The 26,537-nt window shown below is 26.0% G+C and overlaps 1 protein-coding gene across 2 annotated transcripts in view; it reads right to left on the bottom strand.

Moving 5' to 3' along the window:
• The window catches only part of LOC129966951 (serine/threonine-protein kinase SMG1-like), an 81,211-nt gene that overhangs the window by 35,133 nt on the left and 19,541 nt on the right, over positions 1 to 26,537 (bottom strand). For both annotated transcript variants that reach the window (XM_056081570.1, XM_056081571.1), the window contains 19 exons: positions 25,827 to 26,032; positions 24,011 to 24,061; positions 22,027 to 22,148; positions 17,842 to 18,006; positions 17,546 to 17,700; positions 16,157 to 16,382; positions 15,901 to 16,037; positions 14,629 to 14,823; positions 11,580 to 11,721; positions 7,890 to 8,025; positions 6,305 to 6,569; positions 6,093 to 6,224; positions 4,094 to 4,263; positions 3,014 to 3,167; positions 2,817 to 2,877; positions 2,562 to 2,648; positions 2,258 to 2,452; positions 2,027 to 2,165; positions 548 to 721 (listed from right to left, as the gene is read on the bottom strand). In XM_056081570.1, coding sequence (XP_055937545.1) covers positions 548 to 721; positions 2,027 to 2,165; positions 2,258 to 2,452; positions 2,562 to 2,648; positions 2,817 to 2,877; positions 3,014 to 3,167; positions 4,094 to 4,263; positions 6,093 to 6,224; positions 6,305 to 6,569; positions 7,890 to 8,025; positions 11,580 to 11,721; positions 14,629 to 14,823; positions 15,901 to 16,037; positions 16,157 to 16,382; positions 17,546 to 17,700; positions 17,842 to 18,006; positions 22,027 to 22,148; positions 24,011 to 24,061; positions 25,827 to 26,032 — 2,912 coding nt within the window. The remainder of the gene's footprint in view (positions 1 to 547; positions 722 to 2,026; positions 2,166 to 2,257; positions 2,453 to 2,561; positions 2,649 to 2,816; positions 2,878 to 3,013; positions 3,168 to 4,093; positions 4,264 to 6,092; positions 6,225 to 6,304; positions 6,570 to 7,889; positions 8,026 to 11,579; positions 11,722 to 14,628; positions 14,824 to 15,900; positions 16,038 to 16,156; positions 16,383 to 17,545; positions 17,701 to 17,841; positions 18,007 to 22,026; positions 22,149 to 24,010; positions 24,062 to 25,826; positions 26,033 to 26,537) is intronic.

The following is a 26,537-nucleotide window of genomic DNA, read 5'->3' as shown; positions in this document are numbered from 1 at the left end:
CTTGAAATATAAATGAAATTATCTAACTTTAATTTATTAATATTTTAAAAGTAACTATTTTTCAATAATTCAAATTCCAATTGTTCAAATTTAAATATCGATAATTAAAATTTAACTTCCAATCATTAAAATTTAAATTCCAATTACTCAAATTCCAATCATTAATTTCAACATTGTGCAAGGAAAAAAAAAAATTTGGATATTATATAAGTTTAAAATACTTTCTCACAGTTTATATATACTTTTACAATTGCATATCCTGCCTGTCATTCAGAAATACTGCACTGGTTTTGAAAATCAAAATCAAAATTATTATTTAAGTTCCTGCTAGATTGTTACAGAATAACCCAAAGAGAATATTCCGCTTACAAATAAATATCTAATAAAACTAGAAGAATCATTATAATCATATTAAAATTAACAACAATAAAACTGTCTACATTTTTAAATACAGTAACGATTTTTATTTTATTTATTGCTCACCACAGCACTAAAAAAGAAAAATATGATACAACTTAATTATATCATAAATGCCAATTAAAAATACCTGATGCTTCTTCTCGAAACTGAGGACCCACTTTTAACGTAAGTGAGCCAACAACAGCTGGGAAAACAATAAGATGAGGAGCAGCTTGTGCAACCCGACACAAGAGATCTGAAATGCTTTGTCGCACATACATTTCTGGGTGATTGAGACGAGAAAAGAGTTGAGGTATTATTCCTGAAATAAAGAAATATTTCTGAATTTTGACATTCTGAATTTTTTTAGCTACACCAATATCATAAAATTAACAAATTTCTCTAAATCTTCACTCTCAAATTTAAAAGGAGATGCATACCTACACATGCTTAAGCTTAAAATATATTTTAGCATTTATGAAGCTGAAAATAGTTATTGATTCTCTACAATTCTTAAAAATTAAAATTAAAATGTTTGCTTTTCTAACAATTGCTATTTTTATAATAATTACATTACATTTTAGTATTTATGAAGCTGAAAATAGTTATTGATTCTCTATAATTCCTAAAAATTAATCTGAGAACTTTGGTATTTATAATTATTGCTATTTAAAAAAAAAAATGTGAAAATGGTCATCAAAAATAATGAATGGTGAAAATGATTAAAATCATTCAAAATGGCAAGTAAGACAAGAGAAAATTATAAAGGGATCAGTAGAACTCCCCTTCCTTTTTATAATAAGAAAAATATAATACTCAATAGATCAAATAAGTAGAAAATAAAATGGAAACTGTATAAAGAAACTGGAAATTAATATTTGTTACACTACTTGTTAATATTTGTAGCATGCCACTAGGAAATTATCTGATAAACTATTAATGCATTTAATATTAATTTATAATTTCAGTTCAAGTTTGTTTATAAATAAAATGGCAAAAGCATTTATAACACCAATTGAGAAATAATTATAATGAAAAGTTATACATAACATGCAAAATGCTAATCTAAAAAAGTTAATAATTAGATTATCCTATTTATCTAACTCATAACGTATATACATAATAGCTTTATGTGAATTCTATTTTGAAATATTTTATTCTTTAGAACTTCAAAAGGTGAATTCATTAACTTATAAAAAACTCCCTTGATATATCCCTTAAAAATATCTCCGGTTGTAATGAAGCAGTACTGACTATTCATATTGGTGATAGTACTCAGATAATACTGATTATAACACTCTGCAAAAGCATTTACACTGTACTGGATATAGTTAACAGATTCAATCCCAACACTTTGAGAAGCTTGGCTAATATGAATGGCACCTATCACAATTTATGCCTTAAGCTTAATGACTGCAGATAATAATATGCTTCTTTGCAAATTACATTGAACTGCATGACAGATAATAATGATTAAAAAAAATATGATATTTTGAACATACTTCCTTAAAGCCTTCATTATAACCATTTCATTTTGTTTTGTTTTAAAACCAAAAGCTTTATTAATAAATTTTATGCCCAATTAACATGAATTAAAGAAGATTCTAAGAATTTTATGAAAGTTTACCTCTCCAAGGAGCAGTAGGTGTTTCAGCCAATCCATCTTCTAATACATCTCTAAGCTCTGAGGCATGCTTCACAACTAATCTCAGCAAACGCAAAGTTGCTGTTACATTGTCATCTTCCGTCTTTTCTTTATTTACAGCCTATAAATAAACAAACAATATAAAAACATAATTACATAAGAGAAAAAGGGCATTCGGCAGAAACTAATGTAGCAACAATAAAATGCTATTACCTTCCCATTTAATTTTAGATACTGCAAGTAAGACACAGCAGCAATTCGATAATATGAATAAGCCCGACTCACAAGACCTTTCCACACATCTATAATACTTTCAATAATTGTTTCTTGATTTTCTAATTTCAAAAGGAAGGGACAGTGAGCCATTAGCTGCCATCTAATTTCTTCTACACCACTTTCTGTGTAATCCTACAAAAAGTGATCCATAGAATTAATATAAATAAATAATATTGATTCAATCTTGGAAAATTAAGCAGATATAATATGTGCAATAATTCTGGAAATAACAAAATTTTACCATTTCTTGGTTATCCCATTCACTACCAGAAGCATTATGTAGACTAGTGATAATGCCCAATAATGCATCAAAATCTTCCTTATGGACCTGAATAATATTGAAATATATGTTAGTTTTGTCTCTCATAAATGCATGACACTAAACAAAAATGTTTCAATACAAAAATCTGAATATGATTTTTTTCCCCCTCATTAAAGTTAGGAAGAAAGATTTTTAATTCATCTTAGACCGAAAAGAAAATGCAATGCAACTTACATTTGGTATTAATGATAAAATCCTTTCTTTTTCCTCAGGAAGAATATGTAAAGACCCATTGCTACAAAAATTAACAAGAAAGGTAATTCTCACATTTTCAATGACTAATTATTTAATTATTAAAAAGTTGCGATTTTCTAATGAAAATATTAAATACATTTAAAACAAATTAAAATGCTGCACATATTAATATTTACCAAGCAGTGTTAACCACTTTTCTTCCATGACCATAACACCAAGAAGCAAAATTGCACCATGATTTAGCAAGATTTGGACACTGGTAAACACTTAATTCCAAAAGTTGACCCACAAGATAATCGGGTTCATTCACGACTTTTTCATGGGGTAAACCTAACAGAAAATGTATAATTTTTTTTATAACAGAGTTTGATTCATAAAAAAAGTATTAAACAAAGCATTACAATATCAAATAAATTATATTTAAGAGACAGTTATTTTATTATTTGTATTCAATATTTGTGAAAATTTCATGGATTCCAATAAGACTTTCAAAATCTGCTATTAAAAATTAGCTGCAACATGTTTTTACATGGATAGAAGAAATTAAAAATATTTACACCATTGTGTTAGTGCTTAAACAAATTTCCACATAAGCTATCTATACCTAAATTCTATTAAATATATGCAATAAAATGTAATTAAAAATAAAATATTACAGAAAAGTTTTAACAACCGAATAAAGTGAAAAAAATAATAAACTAGCTCAATAATTAAAAAACCCCTTTAAATCATTATTTTGAACACAATAAAAACTTTAACTTTATTTGAAAAATATTTTAAAAATTACACCATTGGTAATTACATTTATCATCTTATTATAAAGTTATAAAGGAATTTTTTAATCCTCTTACAGTAGATACAAAGTTAATATATTTCTATTTCTGTCCTCTGTGAAAACTCTGTATTTTTGCAAAAAAAAAATTAATAAATGAAAGCCTATTTTAGAGTAGCAATATAATAGCCAAGAATAGATAAGAATATAAAAAAAAGTCAACATGCCACCTAATGAAAATATAATATTGAATAAGAATACAAATTTCTGTATAGGAAAAATACAGCATAAATTATCTTGTTACCAAAGGTGTACTAAATTTAAAGATGGAATATCTATGAAACAGGTGTTCTTGAACAAATGCTCTTGATATTTATTTATTTTTGGAAATATCAGATAGATCATATTTAAATTCTAGGTTAAACAAGATTTTAAATAAGAAGGTAAGGATTCAAAACTATTTCTTATTATATATTTCACTTACCCTTTTCAAAGTGTTTGCACAGGCTGGCTGAATTAAGTGGTTTTAAGTCCTTTATTGTGTTTTTCAATAATGAGTACCATGCTGTTTCTTTAAATGCACACAATTCAGAATTGTCTTGAGAATTCAGTCTAGTATCATGATGAATGTATTTGACAAGATTCAGCATAGACCTGCAACAAAAATTTGAAACTAAGCAAAATCAACATTCACAAAATGTGCTATAATAATCTTGATACAGAAGTTTTACAAATTGTTTAAATTTTGAAACTTTTATAATTTTTATTATATTATGTTTAATGAAATTAATCTAACAAAACATTTCTTGTCAAGTGATTATATCACAATTTCATACACATTTTAAATAAAACTGCCAGTAGTAAATCAATGAAGCATTTAACTAATTATAGTCATTAAAAACAATGTATTTAAAAAGTAAACAGAGAATATAAGAATAACTTAATCAGAATTTTGAGTATTAAAATTAAAAATGAATACCATGTCACTAATTAAAAGCTTTTTTCAATATGTATCAATCAGAAAATTTCAATACTTTTTTTAAATAATAATAATCACGTGAACTTTTATTCTTAGTGAATTTTAAACATTTCTAAAATGCACATCTGATACTTAATTTCACTTTTGAAAGATTGAAAACGAAAGAAAACTTTGTTACAAGAAAACAAACATTTGGATTCCCTCAAAGAGCACACCTCACATAGCATTAAAATATCTGAATCAAAATTTTTAATACGTAAAGAATTCATACATATTAGAAATATCATTTAATAGTTTTTAAACAAGATCTCATATATATAACATATATATAATAATAGCAAAATATTATACATCTCAAAATTGGTACATGATATTCAAAATAATTCAAAAAACAGAGTTATATAAATAATGAATAATTAAGCATTTAAGAGTATGCATTTTCAAGATTATTGAAAAATTTATACAATAGAAATTAAAAAATCCAACATAGGCTAAATTTGTCAATTCATGCATTTCACTCTGAGATTACACACTATGTAAAATGAAGATATTCAATGAAACATTCTCTTCTTTCAAGCCTTATTTCACACAGACTTTCAACTATTGGCTCATTCAGCACAGTCCTATTTATAGGAATAATTATATTTTAACTTTCTAACAAAATTTTACCTAAACTGAATGCATCCCGACAGATCTTCTTTGCTTCGTCAATAGTCATTATTAAATTTCTCAAATGCCATATATAATCCATTATGCAGATTTGAGAGTCAAAGTTTCATCACATGAAAATGTTGCAGATATTATTATCAATATTTTGCTTAATTTTAAAGGTACTGCATAGAATTTGAAAATATTATTTATTTATATATTTATTAATTTTTGATTATTTTGCCATATTTTAATATATATTTTTTAAAATTTTAGACTTTCCAATTTTTCTTTAATTTTTTTTAAATTTTAGAATTTAATTCATTCAGAATTTACAGTTACCTTCAACCTCTTTAATATAATTTTCAAGAAATTAAATGGAATATAATCTTTAAAATTAAGTTGAATATTTATGGATTAAAACATTGGTCTTATAAATATATATCTAATCTTGTAAGGCATGATTAAGAGAAGAATATATTGAATGAAATTTATCATTTTTGCTTCTGGTTCATAAAAATCCCGTTTAAACATCTACTTTTTTCGTAAAGTGCCAAGGTTTTTTTTTTTAAATTCCACAGCATTTAGGCAAATTGTTTTCTCTTTTCTATAATTCTTTAAAATAAAAATCATTCAGAAGAAAGTTACCACAAAACTTTTTGCATTCAATCCAAAGCAAATTTAACAATTAAAAAATAATGGTTGTCTTTGCAATGCCATTAGAGAAAATAGTTTTTAAAAATATGGAAATTTTTCTTTTCTGTAGCAGAAAAACAGTGAATTCTAAAAATAATATAGTACAAACATATCTTTGTGAGTTTCATATAAATGTATTTCTCATTAATTAATTGCTTACCTAGAGTTCAACTCAGATAGTTGATCAATTGGTTCTTCTGAAATATTTGAACATTTTAATTGCATCAAGTGGCAAGAAAGTACGCAAATACTTTTTAGAAGCAAATCACAAGAGCTTTCATATTCTCCAGCACTGCAAAAAGAACAGGAATTTTAGAGAATTACAAAAATCCATATATACTGCAAATAATTCAAAACAAAATTCTAACTTACCAATGAAGCAATTTTGCACTTTCCCTCTGGATTTTGATAAGTTTTTCACTAAGATTCCAATTTGCAGTTTTCGCCATCATGCTTTTCAAAGAATCCAAATTGCATATATCGTAGTTATTTGGAAAATTCAATTCTCTTGATTCATAATTGGGAGAATGTTTGCACAAATGGTTTAAAGCCTTAAATATCAGTTTATGACACATGTTGAAATTCTGTTGCTTTCTTGCAAGTCTAGCAGTAACCATAAGGAGATCAAAGAAACTACCTGTAGAAATAATAAAATTTTGCATGCATTACAAATCACTGCTACACCCAATAAATAAATGTCTGATAAACATCTACAAATGTTTCCAATATAAATAAAAATACAAATCTCATCAGATAAAGAAATTCATTGAATAATGCAAAATTAATATGCTCCTACATATAAAAAGCAAATACCTACACCAATCAAACAAAATTTAACATCACATATTTTAATTCGGCGCACTTAGAGAGAGAAGAAACTATAGTATAATTTGATAAAAAATCTGGGAATTTTGAAACTTTTTCTTTTTCTCTCTTAACTTAGGGAAGGGGTTATAGATGGATTTGATAACTTAAAAAGAAAAAAATGTGGCTACACTTTTTATTGTACACTACGCAAGCACAAAAGATAAGTAATTAAATATTGCCAAATATAACATTTTTTACTTTAGTAATTTATATCACTTAAGTTCTTTAAAAATAACTATAGCCAATTTATTACATAAATTGATAGATTTACAGAAAAGTATCAAGCAGCTATGCTGTTAGAATTTTCTTCAAATGTAATAATCACATCTGTAGTTTGAAATTCGCCTGTACAAGAATTTCTCTTTTTGCTTATCTTTCAAAAAAAAAAAAAAAAAAGATACAAGACAGCAAATGAATGCAGGGAGATGAGCTAGATTCAGAAAAGAGTATCATTGTTTGCATTTTCTTTAATAGTGAATTAACTGGAAAATACCCCATCTATTTGTACTTGATAGGAAATGTTTTCATTCTCATGGCTAAGTTTTAAAGTTACATTAAAAACTTTTATGTGCTTTAATTACATGTACAAGTGTACAAATTTTAAAATTTCAATAAATTTCTAGAGAAACACATTCTCTACTTATATATGATTTATACACAAAAATATATGATATTCTAAAATCATGGACTGAATTATGAAATTTATAATAAACAAATCTGTTGGGTTATTAATATAACCCAACAGATGTTTATATGTTGGGTTATTATATATTATATTATTATTAATATAATAAGCTGATAAGAGTAATTTACAGATGAATGGTTTTCCTTCTGTGACATTGAACAATAGTTACAAAATATAAATGTTTGCTGTAATCAACAAAAAGAAAAAAAAACCCATCAATTATTACAAAATATTAAATAAAACTTTTCTCATTAAATTTTAGCTGCATTCAGTCACTATTTCAACCAATGTGCCTGATTTCATGGCCATCATAGATTCATCTGAACACAGGAGATATATACACAAATAAATACGTAGGAAATGTTAAGTATAAATTAGAATCAAATTAAAATTAACAGTCTTTACCTTGCAGCTTTCCTGATGGAGATGACTGATTCATTCGTAGCCAGATGTTTTCCCAGTTTAACAAAAATCCTAATACAGAACTATAGCAATCAGATGGATCAAATTTGACATTTTCACGTAATAAAGCTGAGCTAATCTGCAAAGAAATAATAAAATAATTTTGAAAATTGCAAAGTGTTAATTAAAATAGAATAAAAAATCAAGTTTTATTTTGTATGTGGAGAAGAGGGGAAAAAAAAAAAAGGTAATTTCAAGATTTTAATATTTTGAAGGCATCAAAAGATTTCAACCTGCGTGAATTTTCGATATAAGTGAGTTTTTGTTAATAAGGATTATAATCCTCTTTTTCCTTCCTAACACTATAGTATTAGGAAGGGAAAAGTGAAGTCACAAAATCATGAAACGGGTTAAAAAAGCAATTTGATTCTATCTAGTAAAATTCATAAATGAAATTAAGCTTTAGTAATTTTATACATTTTAAGACTGTAAGTCACCAAAACGTGACTCTGAAAACCTACTAGCGTCAACACTAATTTTAAACTTCTGCTGTTGAAAATCTCCCGACCGTATGAGGTAGGAAAGCACAATAGGGAAATGATATTAAGGGGGATTAAAGTATTGTTGGAAAATTTACTCAGGAGTAGGAAATCCTAACTCGTCACTGGTACTGTAGTTGTACCACCCATAAGCAAAAGGTTAATACATTAAAACATTTGCTATCGTTTTATTATTATTTTTTTTAAATTGAGGATTTTAAGTTTTTGAGGTTAAAAGATGGGTTTTCTTTTAGGTACTAAACAAATAAAAACATACCAAAATTTACAAAAGAATTTTTCTAAGTGCATGGGTCTGTCACGCACTTTAACAAGGGACACTGTGGATAGCTCTGTGCGCTTGGGGCATCCATGGATGTAATCTGTAATTTTGCTATATAACTTTCTTAAGGTTGATTTTATTGTTTTTGTACTGTGTATGTATACAAATTCTAGTCTTCCACAGCCTCGATTTTGTGGGATTTTCTGCTCAATTTCTGCAATCAATTTTTGCATGAAAGTCAGGCCTATCGAAGGAAAAATTCCTGGTTTGAATTGTTTAAAGGTGACACCTAATGAAGTATTCAGAGTGGATTCATTTTTTTTCTATAATTTCCCAATTTAATCTATTTATTGATGCACTACAATCTTAAGGTTTATTTAATGTTCTTAATTTGAAGAATTTTATTGCCTTTTAAATGTAGCATCATTAGCACACTCTAAATGTGATGTCTCTTCCTCATAAATTTCACTTTTTTATCAAAAATATTTTCATAATAGGTTAGTTTCATTAGATTTAATTTTAGGTTTATTTATTTATGTATATCAAATCTAAATTTAAGGGTTGCAGTTGTTGTTTGAATTTCAAAACTGCTTCAAAGCAATTCATCTATATGAGTCATTTTAATATCTTATCAGCATATTCTTCTAGTTCATCCATCTAAACAATTTTTCTTTTAAGTCTCAATAATAAATAAGTCATTCAACAATACACTTTGACACACTATATATGGAAAACAATGCCTTAACCACCAGCCAACCAAATGACAGGAAAACACTTTTCATTTTATGATTTTGAAAGAAATCAGAATTTATATCAGAAAATCAAACACTACTAATTACAAAAATTCCCTTAAGTATTTCATCCAATTTGAAATCATCTAACATATACAGTAAGGTAAAAATATTAGATCAGAAGGAAATGAAGTAATATTAAGAAAAATAAGAGAAGAAATTTTTTGTAAATATCACAACCTTCTTTCATTTTATTATTATCTGTATAAAATAATACTATAAAAATAATCTGCAAGTCAATGGAATGTCTATTATGAGGATAAATACCAATAAATAAAAGAACTATTGTAAATCAGTCCTTCACAATGAATTTATAAACTACAAATTCACTTATAAATTTAATTTTCTACAGCAATAATAATACTGAATAAAGATTAAGTTCAGTGTTTTTGGATTTTTAACATGTTGAAGCAAAATTTACAAACTCAAATGTTTTGAAATCTGATTATCTGTATTAATCTGCTATAAGAATTAATTTAGTTTGTGCAGTAAATTTTTTGTTAATTTGCAGAAATTTCAATCGTTGTTAAAAGTAAAAATACAACATAAAAGTAAAAATATAACGTTTAAAACCAAAGTTAAAGAACAGATTTTTGAACAGGATAAATATGAGACATTGTTGGAAAGTAAAGATACTTCACTGATTTGCAAAGGGAAAGTTTATGAGCCGACTGGCAACAAGAACTTTGAATGTTTCGTTTTTCACTTGAGATCATTAATTATTTTTGCGGCGAATCTTATTTAAATAGAATGTTTTCAAAACGTCTCTGTCAATTCAGAATCCTACTATATGTGAAATGTGTTCTGTAACATATTTTCTTCAAAAGAAGAGTGTCCAGTGAATATACATAATATTCTTTCGGTCTATAGAAACATTATGAATTGATAAAATGTAATGAAATGGTGCCATGCTTCCTCTGTAGGTAAGATTGATTTTCATGAGGAGAACAGGTAGGCCATCTGTGATCACTGATGCCTTGCTTCAAAAAGTAGAGAAAGCAATTCAAGCAAATAGTCATCTCACATTAAAAAATTTGAATAAAATCATAATCATTTGAATCATCATCAGAAGTGCCTATGATAAACTCTTTATGAAGCTGTGAATGTTACCTTAGAATACTGGAAATTGTGTGCATGCTGGTTTCCAAAAATGTTAATAGAAGAACACAAAAAAGAAAAGGATAAGACTATGTATTTGACTGTCGTACACTATGGAGAAGCAGATGAAGAGTTTCTTAACCACGTTACTACTGGAGATGAGACATGGGTTTATTACCACATACCCAAATTCAAACAACAATCAATGCAATGGCACCATATAAATTCCCTAAGATCCAAAAAATTAAAATTTTCAATTTCGATTAAAAAACATCATGGTTTTGGTTTTCTAGGATAGATAAAGCATTCTTGAGTTGACTTCATATCTTCTAGTAACATAATTAATGCTAATGCATATTGTGAGATCTTGCACCTGAAAAGACATTTTGCAGGACAAAACTTTCAAGATGATGATGAAATCAAATCTGAAAATGAAATGTGGTTCTGACAACAGGTGGCAAAATTTCATGACTGTGAAAAGAAAAGTTTCTACAAAAGCCTAACAAATGCTTTGACAACAACGGCAACTATGTCGAAAAATAAGACACGTAAAGTAAAAAATTTATAATGGACATTAATAGAATTTAAAAAAATTTAAATGGGTATGCAGCACTGTATCTTTACTTTTCTTTTCAAAAATGCTTCATAGTTGCCAAGTTTGAAAATCAAATACATTCTATAAAATGTTGGCAAAAATTATTTTTTAATACATAAATGAATTCACCAAAATTAAAAACAAATATTTCTTAATGTGATTAAAACTTTAAATAAATAAGAATTTTTTTTAAAAATACTGAGAAAAAAACAAAGACTTATTTTAATTAAAATATTATTTTCAAATTTCACAAAGTATTTTTATGGGAATTCTAAACTAGAATAGAATAATAAAATAAATCATATCTGAAAAAAATCCCACAAAACATCTTTATATATATAACATGTTTTGGAAGCAATGCATAAATACATTAATGAAAACATCATTTACCTTATTAAATTGAAATGTTGATGCAGAGAGAAATAAACTTGCTTGACTAGCATCAATTTGTGGAGGCCAATTTAATGTAGGAATCTTCATTAATTTCAAAACATCCCCCTTGGCTTCATTTATTTGCTCTGACATATCTCTTCTGTTACAAAAAGAAAAAGAATTATTAATTACTATATGCATAATAACATCCATTCAATATTTCAACGCATGAAAATTATCCTTTGAATTTTTATAAATTTGGAAATATAGCATTTATTATAGAAAAACTAAAAAACAAGTACACAGAGAAAAAAAATAAAAACAGCCATTAGTTATCAATTAACTGTTTAGCTTTTCTTTCAAACAAAATAATAATGACAAATGATAGAATTAAAACTGACAAGTAAATGGGTAAAATAGTAAAGAATCAAAATAAAATTGCCATTTATTCTTTTAAAAAATGTGTTTGAATAGAAAAAAGAAAGTAATCATAGATACAATAATAATAATAATAATAAAAATCAAACTGTGCAGGCAGTGGGAAAAGTTACAATCAACTTAATAATTGGCAAAAAAAAAATTTTAAAAAATGGATAGATTGTTTTTAGAAACATATTATTGAGTCTTTATAATCTGAAGAACATTTTATTGATGTAATATTTGAAAACTTAATAAATAACACTTTTGAAATAGATCACTAGAAATGAAAAAGCCAGTTCAGCCCTTTTTGATAACTTACTGAAATCATATTATTATTAGTTTAATAGAATACTAAACATAGTAGGTCAGAAATAGAGTAGGAAAGTGTAAAGATTAATTCTTTCACCAAAAGCAACATTAATCTTTCTTTCCTCTTATATTTATTAATCAAACCTAAATTGCAGAAATTTGAATGTCATCTAATGTTGGAAGGAGAGAGATCGAATATTGTTTGGATGATAATAATAAATAAGATTTATTTTCAGTCTCTTTTACTTAATTCAAAATGTAAATATAGTTATTCAACAGCAATAGTCTTATTTTTTAAAGTTAAATTTATAACTCTTATTATAAAAATTGTCAGTTTTTTAATCTCAAAATTAAGAGTACTAAAATTTTTACAAAGCAAACCATAAATTTCTTCATTTTGTACCAACAAATCTAGTTATTAGATTCGTAAGATAACAGGGGCATGTAAAAATGCATTCATAGTAATTACATTAGGAATTACTTTAAGTTTTGAAGCACTGACAGATAAAAAAACAAACAACAAGTACAAGAGAAATTATCATATAATGAATGCTCAGAATATGAGAAACATTTGAAAGGAACTTTCCAAAACCATTTATGAACATGATAACAAGAATTACAAATAATTGGTTTGAAAAAACAAAAGTAATGTTGCGAATTGTCATTACAAAAAAATTAAATATATTTTTACAAAATTAACAATAGAAATCTGTGACCTCTTTCAACATTAGAATATTACCAGTTATTTAGGATGGTAACATCGGGGAGGGGGGGGGAGCATCATTTTAGATGAATGCATCAAGATGGGTTTTATTTAGATAGATACATCAAGAGAGCATTCACTGGAAATACACTAAAATCCCCAGTCTTTTTTATCAGTATCATCAAAATTTGTTTTTCAACCTTTATAGAAAGAAGCTTTAGAATGTCATCCTTGTAATCTATACTCACTAGCTATACTGAATATGTGAGTTTGTGAGTTCAAATTATGGATTGATCCAAATTTGCATGTCTTAGATGAAAATAATAAATCTGAACTTCAAATATATATTTAGAAGTATAAGTGTTTCTATTTTGTGTAGTTGAGGTATCTAACAGTGTGAGAATGGTGTTCTGTTATGTGTGTTCAGTATTGTTTCCCCATTTTTTTATTTTTTTTTATGTTTACTCGTAATTAACTTTTTACTTCACAATAAATTACTAAAACTAGAGATTGCCCTTGCTTACCCTTTGTAATTTATCCCACTTAATACACATAAAGCTAGCCACTTAATACACATAAGACAAGACCTTGAAAAAAAAAATTGTACTTCATGAAATAATGAATGGTGATGAACATAAACACTGAGAAGTAAAATAAGATTAATTGAACAGTAAAATGAATAAATTCATACAAAACAGTTGAGTTATTGAAAATATTGTAGAACTATAACATAAAACAAAAAATAATCAATCAATCCCAAGAATGATTAAATTTGAATCTAAAATGCTGCAATCTGCACTTTTCAGAAATGGTTTCTTCTTAATAAGAATAAAAGCAATTAACTATCATACAAATTTCTCATTTCTGTTTCTACAGAAGATTATTCTGCATTATATCTCTCCCTTCTGGATATAAAATAAATCTTGACTTATTCATATTTTCAGTCAATTGAAGCCACTGTGTGCATTTTTTTTCCCCATAAAGGATTAAAGAAACTTTATGAAACATAACTAAAATAAATTCTTCCCCATTTTAAACACTGAGAATTAAATAAATTTATACATTTTTTTGAGTTACAATAACTTGGCATAGTCTGTATTTTGTACTGCAGTTTTGAAAATAACCAATACAGAATTTCAATACAAGACAGTGCATATCCTTAAAGACAGAGAAGGGGTGAGGGAATACTACTAAGCATTATCTTAACATGAGTAGAACACCTCTTGATTCTTTTCCTCAAATTCCTCTCCTGTGTCAGTTCTCTTTTTATGATATACTTAATATTAATACTTTTTGCTCTATCTGAGATTAACCTGCCATTTACTTCTGGTATGAAGCATTATATATGTTGTTTTTAATATGATTTTTTGATTAATTTTAAAACTACAAATGCAATAACATAAATATCTGCTAAATCATATTTAGACATTCATTTCAAGAAGAGCTTGTTTAAATATGCCCATTACTGTACTTCTATTACAACACAGTAATTTTTAGAAAAATTAATCCATCACTGCTTTACAATTATCACAGGAATGAAAACATTTAATATAGTATTACCTAATCAAAAAGAAAATGGATATTCGTGATTAATATAAAGCAGGACATTTATATATATATATATATATTACTTACAAGAATTCTGAAGATCTGCTTTTGGCTTCTGCATTGATGGCCACACACATGATAGTTTTTTGAACTTTACTAAATTGTTCTTCCATTGTCCACAAGGAATTAGTTTGAGATTCAGAATTAGTTAAATTATTCACCAGAGTCGTAGCATCTTTTTTAGAAAAAGCTGTCGAACTTTCTTCAAAAGATGATAAACATCTAAACAAATTTAATATCATCAGTAAATTATAATAGATAATAAAACAAATTGTAAATCCTCTTTCTCACATACATCATGCAATCATAATTAACATAGTTTAAATGTCAATATTATTATAATTAGATTAATTTACCTTTTATTATGTGATTATATTAAAAATATAATTATTCTAAGAAGAGAAAATTCTAAAGAAATTTATTTTTTCAGAAGTTGAAGAAATTTATTTAAAAGTCAGCAAACAATGAATAATAGCCTTTTAATATATTTCTTTTTCGCTTTCTAGTCTATATATAAGAAGAATTTTGATGCAAATATATGAATATTATAGCTGGTAATTTAAAAAACTGCACCATAAAACTACAATTTAAAGAATTCAGAAAAAGAAAACAGAAATACTTTATAATAATTACTTCTCAACCAATAAAATCCTTTAAAAAATGTAAAACAAACATATCTTTTCACATAAATGTACATTTCAGTTGCATAATTATAAAACCAAAATACTATATAATTATCTAATATATGCAATGAATTGAATCTGATTACAATCATATGAATAGTAGGAATCTCATGTGCTGTTTAATGCAATACAAATATTAGAAGTAGTCCAAATATTAGAAGTAGTAGGCTTTGCAGGTTGCCTGCTCTCTTCAGAGCACCTTTTCTTACACTTTCTAAATTACTCTATCAGTGATAATCACCAGCTATTGATTTTTGACAATTTGAGCCACTTATTTTGCAACTTCATACATATACACTTGCAATGAATATTATTAAAAAAAAAACATTTAGTATTTGTAACATAATATACTATTATTTTGGAATGAATTTCCAATAATCAGAAAGGCACTTTGTTCCTTCTTATTACTAATACTTATCTAAAAAGCATCATCAAAAACAATTTTATCGACAATCCAATTGTTTCAATCAATAATTTAATAGTTTCATTAAAATTACAATTCCTTCCTTCGTTTTTTCTATGAGAAATTTTTTAAGTATAGTATAGTAAATGAATTATAACAAAGTAAGCAACTAATTTATTTCCAATTCATGAACAATACTTATTTCACACATACCTTAAGTAGGCTAAATTGTTACTAGAACTCGATCCTTGAATACTTAAGCCATTTTGATGGAATTTTACATTTTCTAAGAATTCAGACCATTTCACAGCTTCTGGCCAGCTTTGTAATTTGACATAACAATCGATTACCTGAAAAATTAAATTTTTTTCAGTTAAGAAATAATTTTCAAGAGGGCCATCTTATTTAGCATTAAAAAAAACAGAATTATTTTTAATCAACAACAAATTTACTAAGAAATATTTCACACCTGATTAATAAGAAATGAATGCAAGTGAACATCAATCTGATGTTTATTTGAGCCAATGTCATTTCCATTTACTTTAGTGACTAGAGCTTCTTGTTCATTAATACTATTTTTTAATTTATCATTAGCTTTATTTAGATCATCAGTCGGTTTAGCTTTCTTTTCTGGGCTCATGCTATGTGATAATGATTGAAGAATACAGAGATACTCATTAACAGCATTTTCAAGCCTAAAATAAAGAAGGAGAATGTATAATAAACTATAAAATATTGTTAAAACAGAATATAACAAAATACCAAATATGGAATAAAATACATAAAAAAATGCAAATACAAAAAATGGGGAGGAAGGAAAACTCAACAATTAAAATTCGAATTAAGAAACAATATATTTCACTTTTATTTTTTGAGTCAATTGAGTCACTTTGAATTATCAATCCATTTATTATAATTTTCCTATCGCATTTCCCCTCTTTTTATTTGGTTTTCAAGGGAATCAACACAATTTATTTTGGTAAGAGAATATATATATATATATATATATATATATATATATATATATATATATATATATATATATATATATATATTAAACTGACCGAGAATACTTAATGAAGAAATGTGCAGTCGTTTTCTAGATAATCATTCTTAAATTAACTGTATTATTCACTTTCTTCCATAAAATTTTTCAAATTCTGGCTTGTCATGGAATAGATATATAAATGATAAATAGTAATTCATACAATGTAGTGATTACTTTGATTTCCTTAGTTTAATTATCCGAGAGCATGTTCCTTTTTAGGAAATCAATGCAAATACTTTTTAAATGTACATTCCGCAAATTAAATCCAGTATACATTTCACCCGAGATTTTTTCTAAAAATATCAAATAGTTGAAATTCTTTGTTCTTGTAAAGTGCACAAGTGTACCCCCCGCCCCACATTCTTCTCCATTTACAACTGTCATGACTGGGTTCTGACAAGGAATTTGGCAAATATAATACAAAGAAGTATCAGAAATTATCAGCTAATGACATTAGAAAATGGAAATAAAATCAAAATAACATTGAATTCAAGTTTTTCTTCTTCATTTGATAAATTATCATTCAAATACGTAAAAATGCTGCTTTAAATTTTAAAAAAAATTATACTATTTTCACGAGCACGAAATGCTTGCTTATACTTATTTTCAATTAATGTTACTTTCAAATACTAATATTCAAATGAAATGATAGAAATTAATTAAATTAAAGACATATTTTTATGACATAAATCCAATTTTTTTAAAAAAAGAGTAAAAATAGCAAATTTTTCTGCATTTAAAAAATTTTGATTCTTACAACAGAAAACTCACTATTTTAAAAAGTTTCCATAATAGCTTTGGACTACATACCTTCCAGCAGCACAATCAACAGATGCCTTGATCCAAGTAAATTTACGATTGAAATTTTCTTTACACCATATATACAGGCCTAAAATAGCTTCAGGACTATGCAAAAGGATCAATGCCTTTACAATTCCGTAGAGAGTGCTTTCAATATCAGCATTCTGTTTTTAAAAGAAAAACAGAATTATTAATAATTTGAGAAATCAATTAAAAAAAATTATTTTGTTTTTATGGCTATGAATAGTCTTTCAATAATCAAAAGAAGAGATTTAATTAAGTCATATAAATAAAAAAGTCATTACCATAGTATTTCCATTGTTTTTTAGTTCTTTTAACAACTCAAATCCATGCCTGACAGCTGCTGCAGGACAACCAGCATTTAGAGCAACAACAACAGCAGTGGAGCGTACACGAGCTAGCCATTCATGACAGGTGGATTTGTTTGTGCGAAAAAATGTGCGAACATTCTGAAAAAACATATAGGCTTTAATAAGCAATGTACAAATACAATGCAAAAATTATAGTTTTATTGCAACCACAATTGTATCAGTTGAACAATCAATTGTAAATAAAGTTCATAATTAATAAAATATTTTTAAAAATATACATATTCCACTTTCTGGAAACAGTATAATGAAAAATTATATTAATCATGAACAAACATTTTTAAAACTTAACTCGAAATTTCTGCTTCTTGTGACTGATAAATAAAAAATTTCAAATATGCATATTTCACAAATGTTGAATGATTGACACTATATGCTACAGTTACACAAAACATTTCTGTAACTTAAGGTAAACTTATTTCTCCATAAAATGCGATTTCCTAAATTCTTTGAAATGGAAACCCATGAAAAGAAGTGCTTCCCGTAGGACAGGACTTGGCAAGCACAACTATCGCTACTGGTGCAGCATTTTCTCTAAGCAGTATAAACATTCTTACAAACTTTAAAAAAATACATAAAAATACTCTTTACCTAGAAATGAAATCATTTTTAAATATGTTATTAAATATATCATTTTGAATCAGACAATTCTTATTTAAAATGTTTGAAATTTAATAATAAAAAAATGCAAATATTTTATAAATTAAAAATATTTAAAACTGTCTAAATTAATCCTAACTGGTTGAAGCAAATTATAATAATAAAGAAAAAAATAAATATTTATATTTAACATTCTAAAATGCTTCGAAGAAATATTATAATAATTAATACTTCAAAACCATATGGAAAATCTGAAAACATGGATCAATGCAGAGACCAATGATACAGAATTTACATTCATAAGCAGTGTTCCTTTATCTCGTTTCAAGCAAACTACATATCTTCTTTAAGTTTTTTTTTTTTTAATCACATTATAGTGCATCTTACTGTGCACAATTTTAGAAAATGACAACTGCCGAGTCTCAATGGATTTGTTCTGGTGATTTTGTAAGTATTTTAGTTTCAAATCTAAATTTTTATCTGTGATTTCCTGGAATTTAGTGCATTTTAAATTCTTGAAATAAATTAGCCTGCAAATGTTGTTTTCTAAAAGGAATATAGCTATTAAAAATAACATCAAAAAAGCCAAAAATGTATTATTTAATGTTCTCAATTAATTTTTATATCTTTTAATGGTTTTTCAAAACAATAGATAGTGAATGCATTTAGAATCACTGCAATTATAATCCAGTATACATTCTAGTTTTAAAAATTTCCTTACCAGTTTCTCAGCCTTTTTTTCTGCAATGATATAGTATTTTTTTTTTTTTTTTGAAAAAAAGTAGTTAAAATTAATATCAATAAATGAAATTAATAACATTAATTCTAGTTTTTTTGCATTACAAATATTTTATCTTTTCCAAGGGCCTGAAGTATTTTTTTTCAGGGGGGGGGCATTTCTTTGCAGTTTTTTAAACATTTGTTTTATTTCATTTTAAATGCATCCTAACTCTGAAGGTATAAAAAAAAATCTATTTCTATACAAATTATAGCCTTTCCCTAATAAATCTAAGAACAAAATTTTCACAACAAATTCACCATATATACGCTCAGTTCCCGATAAAGAAGTCTTTTCTGGTATATGCACAAATGTTACATGTATAGCTAGATTTTGATTCACATAATTTATATATTTTTATTCTATATCTGGATATCTTTGATGGAATGCATTGCTTGAAACTTAATTGCCCTTTCCAGCCAAAAGAATTATCAACAGATATATTTTTTCAAGTATGTCAAGTATATTTTTAAAATTCTTCTTTAAATCTTCATGTATTGGGTTTATTTTATCAAGCAGAAAATTTTATCTACAGAAAGAGGCAAAATGTAAATACCCAAAAATGTCCAAGAATCGGTTGCACACCATAGCCGATTTAAAAAAAGGGACTATTAAATATTGCATTTGTTGAAAAATACATCTTTAGAAATAGTTTCTTTTATAATGCTTATAAAGATAATGAGACCCAAAAATATGTATATTTCACTAACTTTTACATCTTTAAAACATTTTAGAGATACCCCTGTTGATGTTCTTGGTGCATTCATGTCTACTTCACACACTTTTTTGTATATAAATAAGATTATTTAATAATTGTTTTAGGCATGTCCTAATTAAAAAAAAAAAAAAAAATTAGCTTAGCCTGCAAAGATATAGAAACACTAACTATATTAAGTTCTGGTTTCCCAGTAAGACTGATATTAAAATATATTATATTACACCAATACTTGATTGATATGATGGAATTGGAACCTCTTCTATTATCCTAATTCAGGGTCTGAAGATTCCGAACAATTCAATGAGCGTCAATAAATTACATTTTTGTCACTATTACTGTCTTATCGGAAAAATCCATACATCCCAAATTAGTATATTTCCAACTTGGAAATATAGTAGTGTCTTTCATCAAGGATTGCACAAATAAAACTGACAGGGATTTAAAAAAAAAAAAATTCTAATTAGAAAATTTCCCATAAAATCCCATCTCAAACAAAAAGAAAAATTTTAAGCAATCTCTTCAAAATGATTTACAAGCTCCCTGACATATGTCTGTTAAAACGTGTTTTTGTTTATATTTCAAACCCCAATGATTCACAGACATTTGGAATACCATAATCTAAACTCAGAAAGGGAAATATAAATGTATGGGATCAATCTTTTGAAAGAAACATGAGTAAATAATGCCATCTAATAGAAAGTATTTCATTCCCTGGTTTTGTTACTGTCTATGAATAATCTGGTAAGAGGCTTTTCTCCTCAAATGGAAGTTGAGGTGTTCGGTCCTGAGGGAAATTCACAGAAAAAGTATATATGCAATGTTTGTCTCGAAGAGGTTAATGAGTATCAAGACAAAATCTGGATTACATTGTAAAGAGTATTGATTTCAAAAGAAAATCAACATAATTACAAAATACTAATGTAATGTTGATCTATAAGTATAAAATACTCATAAATTAAAATTCCAGACTTTGAAAAATCAACTTATATAAAAGAACTCCTTCAAGCAAAAATGGTAATAAAAATAATAGCAAGTTTAATTAGTAATTAATTTTAGAAATCCAGATGACTATGAAAAATGTTATCAGTTTCTTTTAGTTCAGGCCAAAATGTAAAAGCTTATTAATAAATAAAGTTTCTTTTTTAAAAACAATTCGTCAGAAAACAATTGCATCTAATGATTCTCCTATTTGAATTTTATTAAGCTGGAATGTTCAAGATTTAATTCATTTACACACAAAACAATTCCAGTCTTTAAATGTGAACAATTAGAATACACAAATCAAACTTATTAATAAGATACTGGTTAACACAATACATGCATTGCTTAATAAAACAAGATACTCAAATCAACTAAATTTTGCAAAAAAGAAACTAGAAAACATTTTAAATGAGAAATGTCATTTGTTGCTTAGAAGCATCCTTGGTCATTTGTTTTTATAGCAGATCTTTAAACTATTTCCAGAGAGAAAAATTCTAAAAATTAGGGACCAAAATGATTTTTAAAGAAAAGTCTAATTTTGTAGTATATATCTGGAATAGGTAGGGCCAATTAAATAGAAAAAATTTTTTACCCATGGCCCTAAGGTAATTATATTAGGAATAAATAAAAGGTGTTCCAATTTACAAAAAATGGTAAATAGAAAAAATTTTTTACCCATGGCCCTAAGGTAATTATATTAGGAATAAATAAAAGGTGTTCCAATTTACAAAAAATGGTACATTTGAAATTATAAAATGCACATAATAAAGATTTCTTCATCCAAATTTATAATTCAGTAAAATGCATATTGAAATTGACATTAATATCTTTAATTTTTTTGAATCAAAATAAAATATTTCCATAAAAAAATCAATTACTTGATTAGAAAATTCACAAATTTAAGTTATAAAAATAAATAAAAACTTTTTTTTAGCTCATTCTTTTATTTATTTATTACTTCAAACAATTTTAATTCACTTATAGCTTTAAATATTTATAAGTAGTAACTATATAACAGACAGACCTTTGGTGGGGAAGGTAATGCAGCAGCACAGCCTTCATAAGCATTATACATGTGCTTTTCCAAATGCTCCATAAGGGATAACAATAAATTATAGCGCAAAAGAGTAACTTGCTTTGACTCACCTGAAATATAAGAGTATAATGCAATTTTAAAACAATTAAAATTATGAAATATAAATAAACAGCTGCAAAATATTTAACAAAATATAAGCTCAATACTAATATCTTATCTAATATATATTAATATCTAATAATTAAAGTATCACTATGTGTAAAATAATTGATAAATGTTATAATTAATACTATTTTATTTCTTGAAATAAAACACACAAAAATCTTACAAATTACTTTCGTTCATATTTGTCAATATTATAAATAAAAATTGTAGAGCAACTCTAATTTAAAAAATATGTGATTATTTAAAAAAAAAAAAATTAAATTGTCTTGAACTAATCACCAATTAATACCTCGTTTTCAAAAAGACATATTATATTATACATGATTTGCAAAAAAATTATTAAAATTAGAAAAGGATTTTGCAAACCATTGTGGAAAAAGGAAAAGATTTAAGAATACTTGACTTTAAAATAATATTAGTATTTAATTTTCTAAAGAATTATAAAATATAATTAACAAACAGTAGGAATAAGGAAATAGTAGCAATCACAAATTCTAATGTTTGGACTATTAACTTAAATTTTTTAAAAAAATCGAATTTTATATTTTAGACCTAAAAAAAGTTTATTTTGCATTTATTTAATCAATTCTTACTTTGAAAAAAAAATTAAAATTAAAAGACACTGCAATGAATATTCTCAATCAAGTTAGTGCAGAAGCAACAATTATAAAGTTGCAGCAAACTGGATGGAAACAGTACTGCATCACCAGTAATTTCCATAAAAATTAAATTTCATTCAAAGTTCAATTTTCAATGTAAAACAACCAGAAAAGGGATAGTGAGATTTAATTAATCTACTTTTATATAATTTTTCTCACTTTTAATTAATTTATAGTGCCATCTAATTACGCAATTAAAAATTATCTGATCATTCTTTAAAAATCTTTATGCATCTATTTCTCTAAACTCAAGTATAGAAAATTTCCATAAAAATCGAGATTCTGAATCTGTTTCTGAGATCTTTACACAATCATTATTATGCCTATTATCAATATATATAACTGCCCAGTGCTATCTGTAAACACTGCATGGAGTTTCAAAATATCCCCATTAATGCAAAATCTCAACAGCAACAGCATTTAGCAACTAAAACAGGCAGTGTTTTTATAAGTGTGAATAAAGCTAAATACAAATAAAATTGAATTATGGGAATCAATTTCATGTTTAGCTTATTTATTTTTTATGCTTGATAGTAGCAAAAATCTTTGAGCTGAAGTTTGCTCACTTAATTACAGTGATTAATTATATTTTTTATTCAAGACAGGGAAGTTATTTCTATTATTTAGTTTCAGTAACATTTTTTTTTTTTTGTTAGTAGATCACTCTTTGTTTTGATGCATTTTTAATCACTAGTTTTGATTTGAGCATTTGTGCAGCGTTTTAGTTCCTAGAATTAAAGGCCTTTAAATTTTTTTTATTTAAGGTTAATATATATTTATACCTAAAGTGTGCAATGAACTATATATATATGTTTTTTTTTATTCACTGTGCATAAGATTTTCTACTACAGCATCTTTTTAGTTAATCTGTTACAATCAGATCCAAGATATTGTTAACAAGAAAACAACCCATCTCAAGGGCAAATAATATTTTATAAATGTTTTATTGAGGAGAATGTTTTTTATTGAAGAGAATGTTTCAAAGAAGTACTTGGAAAGGGACACAGCTAAAGAAAAGAAAAGATAAGTCTGTTAATAAAAGAAAAATTATATGTTATATTATTTTAAATAACAAAATGTAAAGAATATAATTACAAAGGAAAAATTATACTCACTATTTTTATGTTTATTATATTTTTTATACTCACTATAGGAACCTTCTTGGTTTTTAGATGGCTTTGCAGCACTTTTTAGTGCACCTATAATAATATGAAAATTAAAAATTTTCTGGTATTTGATTTTGCAAAAAAAGAATTTCAATTCACAATTCAAAAACTGATTACAAATAGTTTTACAAAAAATTAATAGGATATTTCCTTCGTATAACTTTTCAAAAAATGTCTTTTGATTTAAAGGAAAAATTCAAAGAGGAGGACACTCTGAATGGATGCAGAACAATGTGAAAACAGCAATCCAAGCAAATACACAGTTTATTTTATTAAATATTTGACAAAATAATTTTAAAAATATAAATGTACACTTTATACATCTAATTTTACAAACTACAATTTACAGTTTTACTTCAAAATTATTTATAAATCTGGCTCAGTATAATATTTTTTTATTCAACAATATTACTATTCAATAAATAACACAAATTAAATTCTCTTAAATATTTACAAAGCAAAACTTCATAAAAATCTTTTTTATGAAGAATTTAGAACACAAAAATACTCAAATTTGATTCTCTTAAGACTTCTTCAGACCAAAGCATAACAAGAGAAAGAAGTGATCATTATACAAAGGATTAAAAAAGATTTACAAAGTCAGAGGAATCAAATAGCTTTAAAAACAAACAAACTGAGATATTATTCAAATAACACTTCTTTTTTTTCCCTGAGTGCCTAATTATGTTGATCTTACAGCTTTGAGCAAAGAAATATCAAAAATTTAAACAGGCAAGATCAAGGCAGATTCTCACAGTCTGAAAATCAAAGGAGTCATTTCCCAACCCATTCTCCTTTTGCATTTTATAACAGCTGAAATTATCAGGTTGAAAGAAAAAGAAATAGCATGCAAATGATGAGAGCAGAGCATTCTTACAAGATGTCATAAGTTTAGAGTAAAAGGTACTTTTCAGCTTCTACTTTATAGTTATTGCAGCTATTAAAAAAATTTCAGTACAAAAATTATTCAGTGAAAGAAGAGGTGACAATTTGCCTAAGTTGAATTATCTTTTTATCTTCAATCTTAAGAGACTTATGAGGGGAGGGAAGTTTCAATTTCATATCCTTTGACACCAACAGCGAATTTTCAAATTGGGTTGATATATTAGCCTCCCTTCAACATATTAATTGCAACCCAATCAAAATTTTCCCATTTATCATATTCGGAAGATAAAATGGCTAAAGAATTTATAAGCTTTCAAAGGAAAATTGTTTTGGGATTATGGAGACCATGATTAATAAAATTATATTAAATTTTTTTGAATTTGCATCAAGAGCATCATAGTCACAGGTAAAGTTCTTGTAAAGAATATAGAAATAAGTAGCTTTTAAAAAAAATGAATCAATTTTTAAAAAAATATTTGATTTTAATCTGAAATCTTAAGAATGCTTTAACCATAAATGTCTAGGATAAATCAATATAAGTAAAATTATCATCTTAACAAAACATGAAAAAAAAAAATGATTCCACAGTTCAGAGGGTTAAAGTAAATAGCTTCAGAATTTCTTCTTAATCCTTTAAGTACACATTTTTATTTTAACACTTGGAGCATATTTAATTTTGTGGGCAAGTAAAAGCATAGTAGATTTCATGACGTATCAGAACGTCATACACATCTTTGCTCAAACAAATTCAAAACATACTGATATGTCCAATGTAGCCAATGATTACGAAAGATTATGAAGTAATCTATACAATCTTTTTGTTCCAACTATATTCAAAGCAATTGATGTTGTCAAAGGAAATAATAAAAAGAAATAGCAATATTAATAAAAGAGATATAAAATCAATACAAACCTTCAATAGCCATGAATGTCTCTTGTGGTTTGCCCAATGGAGTACGTAATTTATTAACAACACAAAACTGAGCAACTTCCCAAACAGCCCAAAACCACAGGACAGCAGAAGATATACTACTCAGTTGACTTAACAGAGAATCTACTCTGCTACGGCGTTCAGGAGGAGGGCAACTGATATACAAACGCAAAAGCCAGTTCTTTTCCCTAAAAGCAAAAACGTAATTCAAAATTTTGCAAAGAATAATAAAATATGTTCGCAAACTGAACTATCATCTTATCATAAACTAAACACATAATTATAAAAAAATTAAGCAATTTAAACTATTTAAATATTTTTAAATATATATTATTAGATTTTTTTTATTTTTATTAAACATTAAATTTATTTAAAACTTTATTAATAATTTTAATTTTATCCTTTCAATTTATTAATCCAATTTTATAAAAAAAACATGACAAATTTTTAGACTTTTTAAGAGAAATTTAATTAAATAAATAAAAATAACCAAAAAACAGATAATGCATGATACCATGCCTCAAGAATATCAATTATAATAAAGAACAAAAAATTGATTCATTAGATATTATGCTGATAAGTTTATGCATTTGAGAATGCAAAGAATGTGCATATAATTTCTGAAACAGGTCTATAAGCAAATCTAAAAATTTCAAAACTCAAAAATTTGTTTATAAAAATAAAAGCACACTT

Source organism: Argiope bruennichi, chromosome 4 (genome assembly GCF_947563725.1).
Source record: "Argiope bruennichi chromosome 4, qqArgBrue1.1, whole genome shotgun sequence".
NCBI classification, from domain to species: domain Eukaryota; kingdom Metazoa; phylum Arthropoda; class Arachnida; order Araneae; family Araneidae; genus Argiope; species Argiope bruennichi.
The sequence above is the reverse complement of the archived record's forward strand: the minus strand, read 5'-3'. Positions and strand labels throughout refer to the sequence as shown.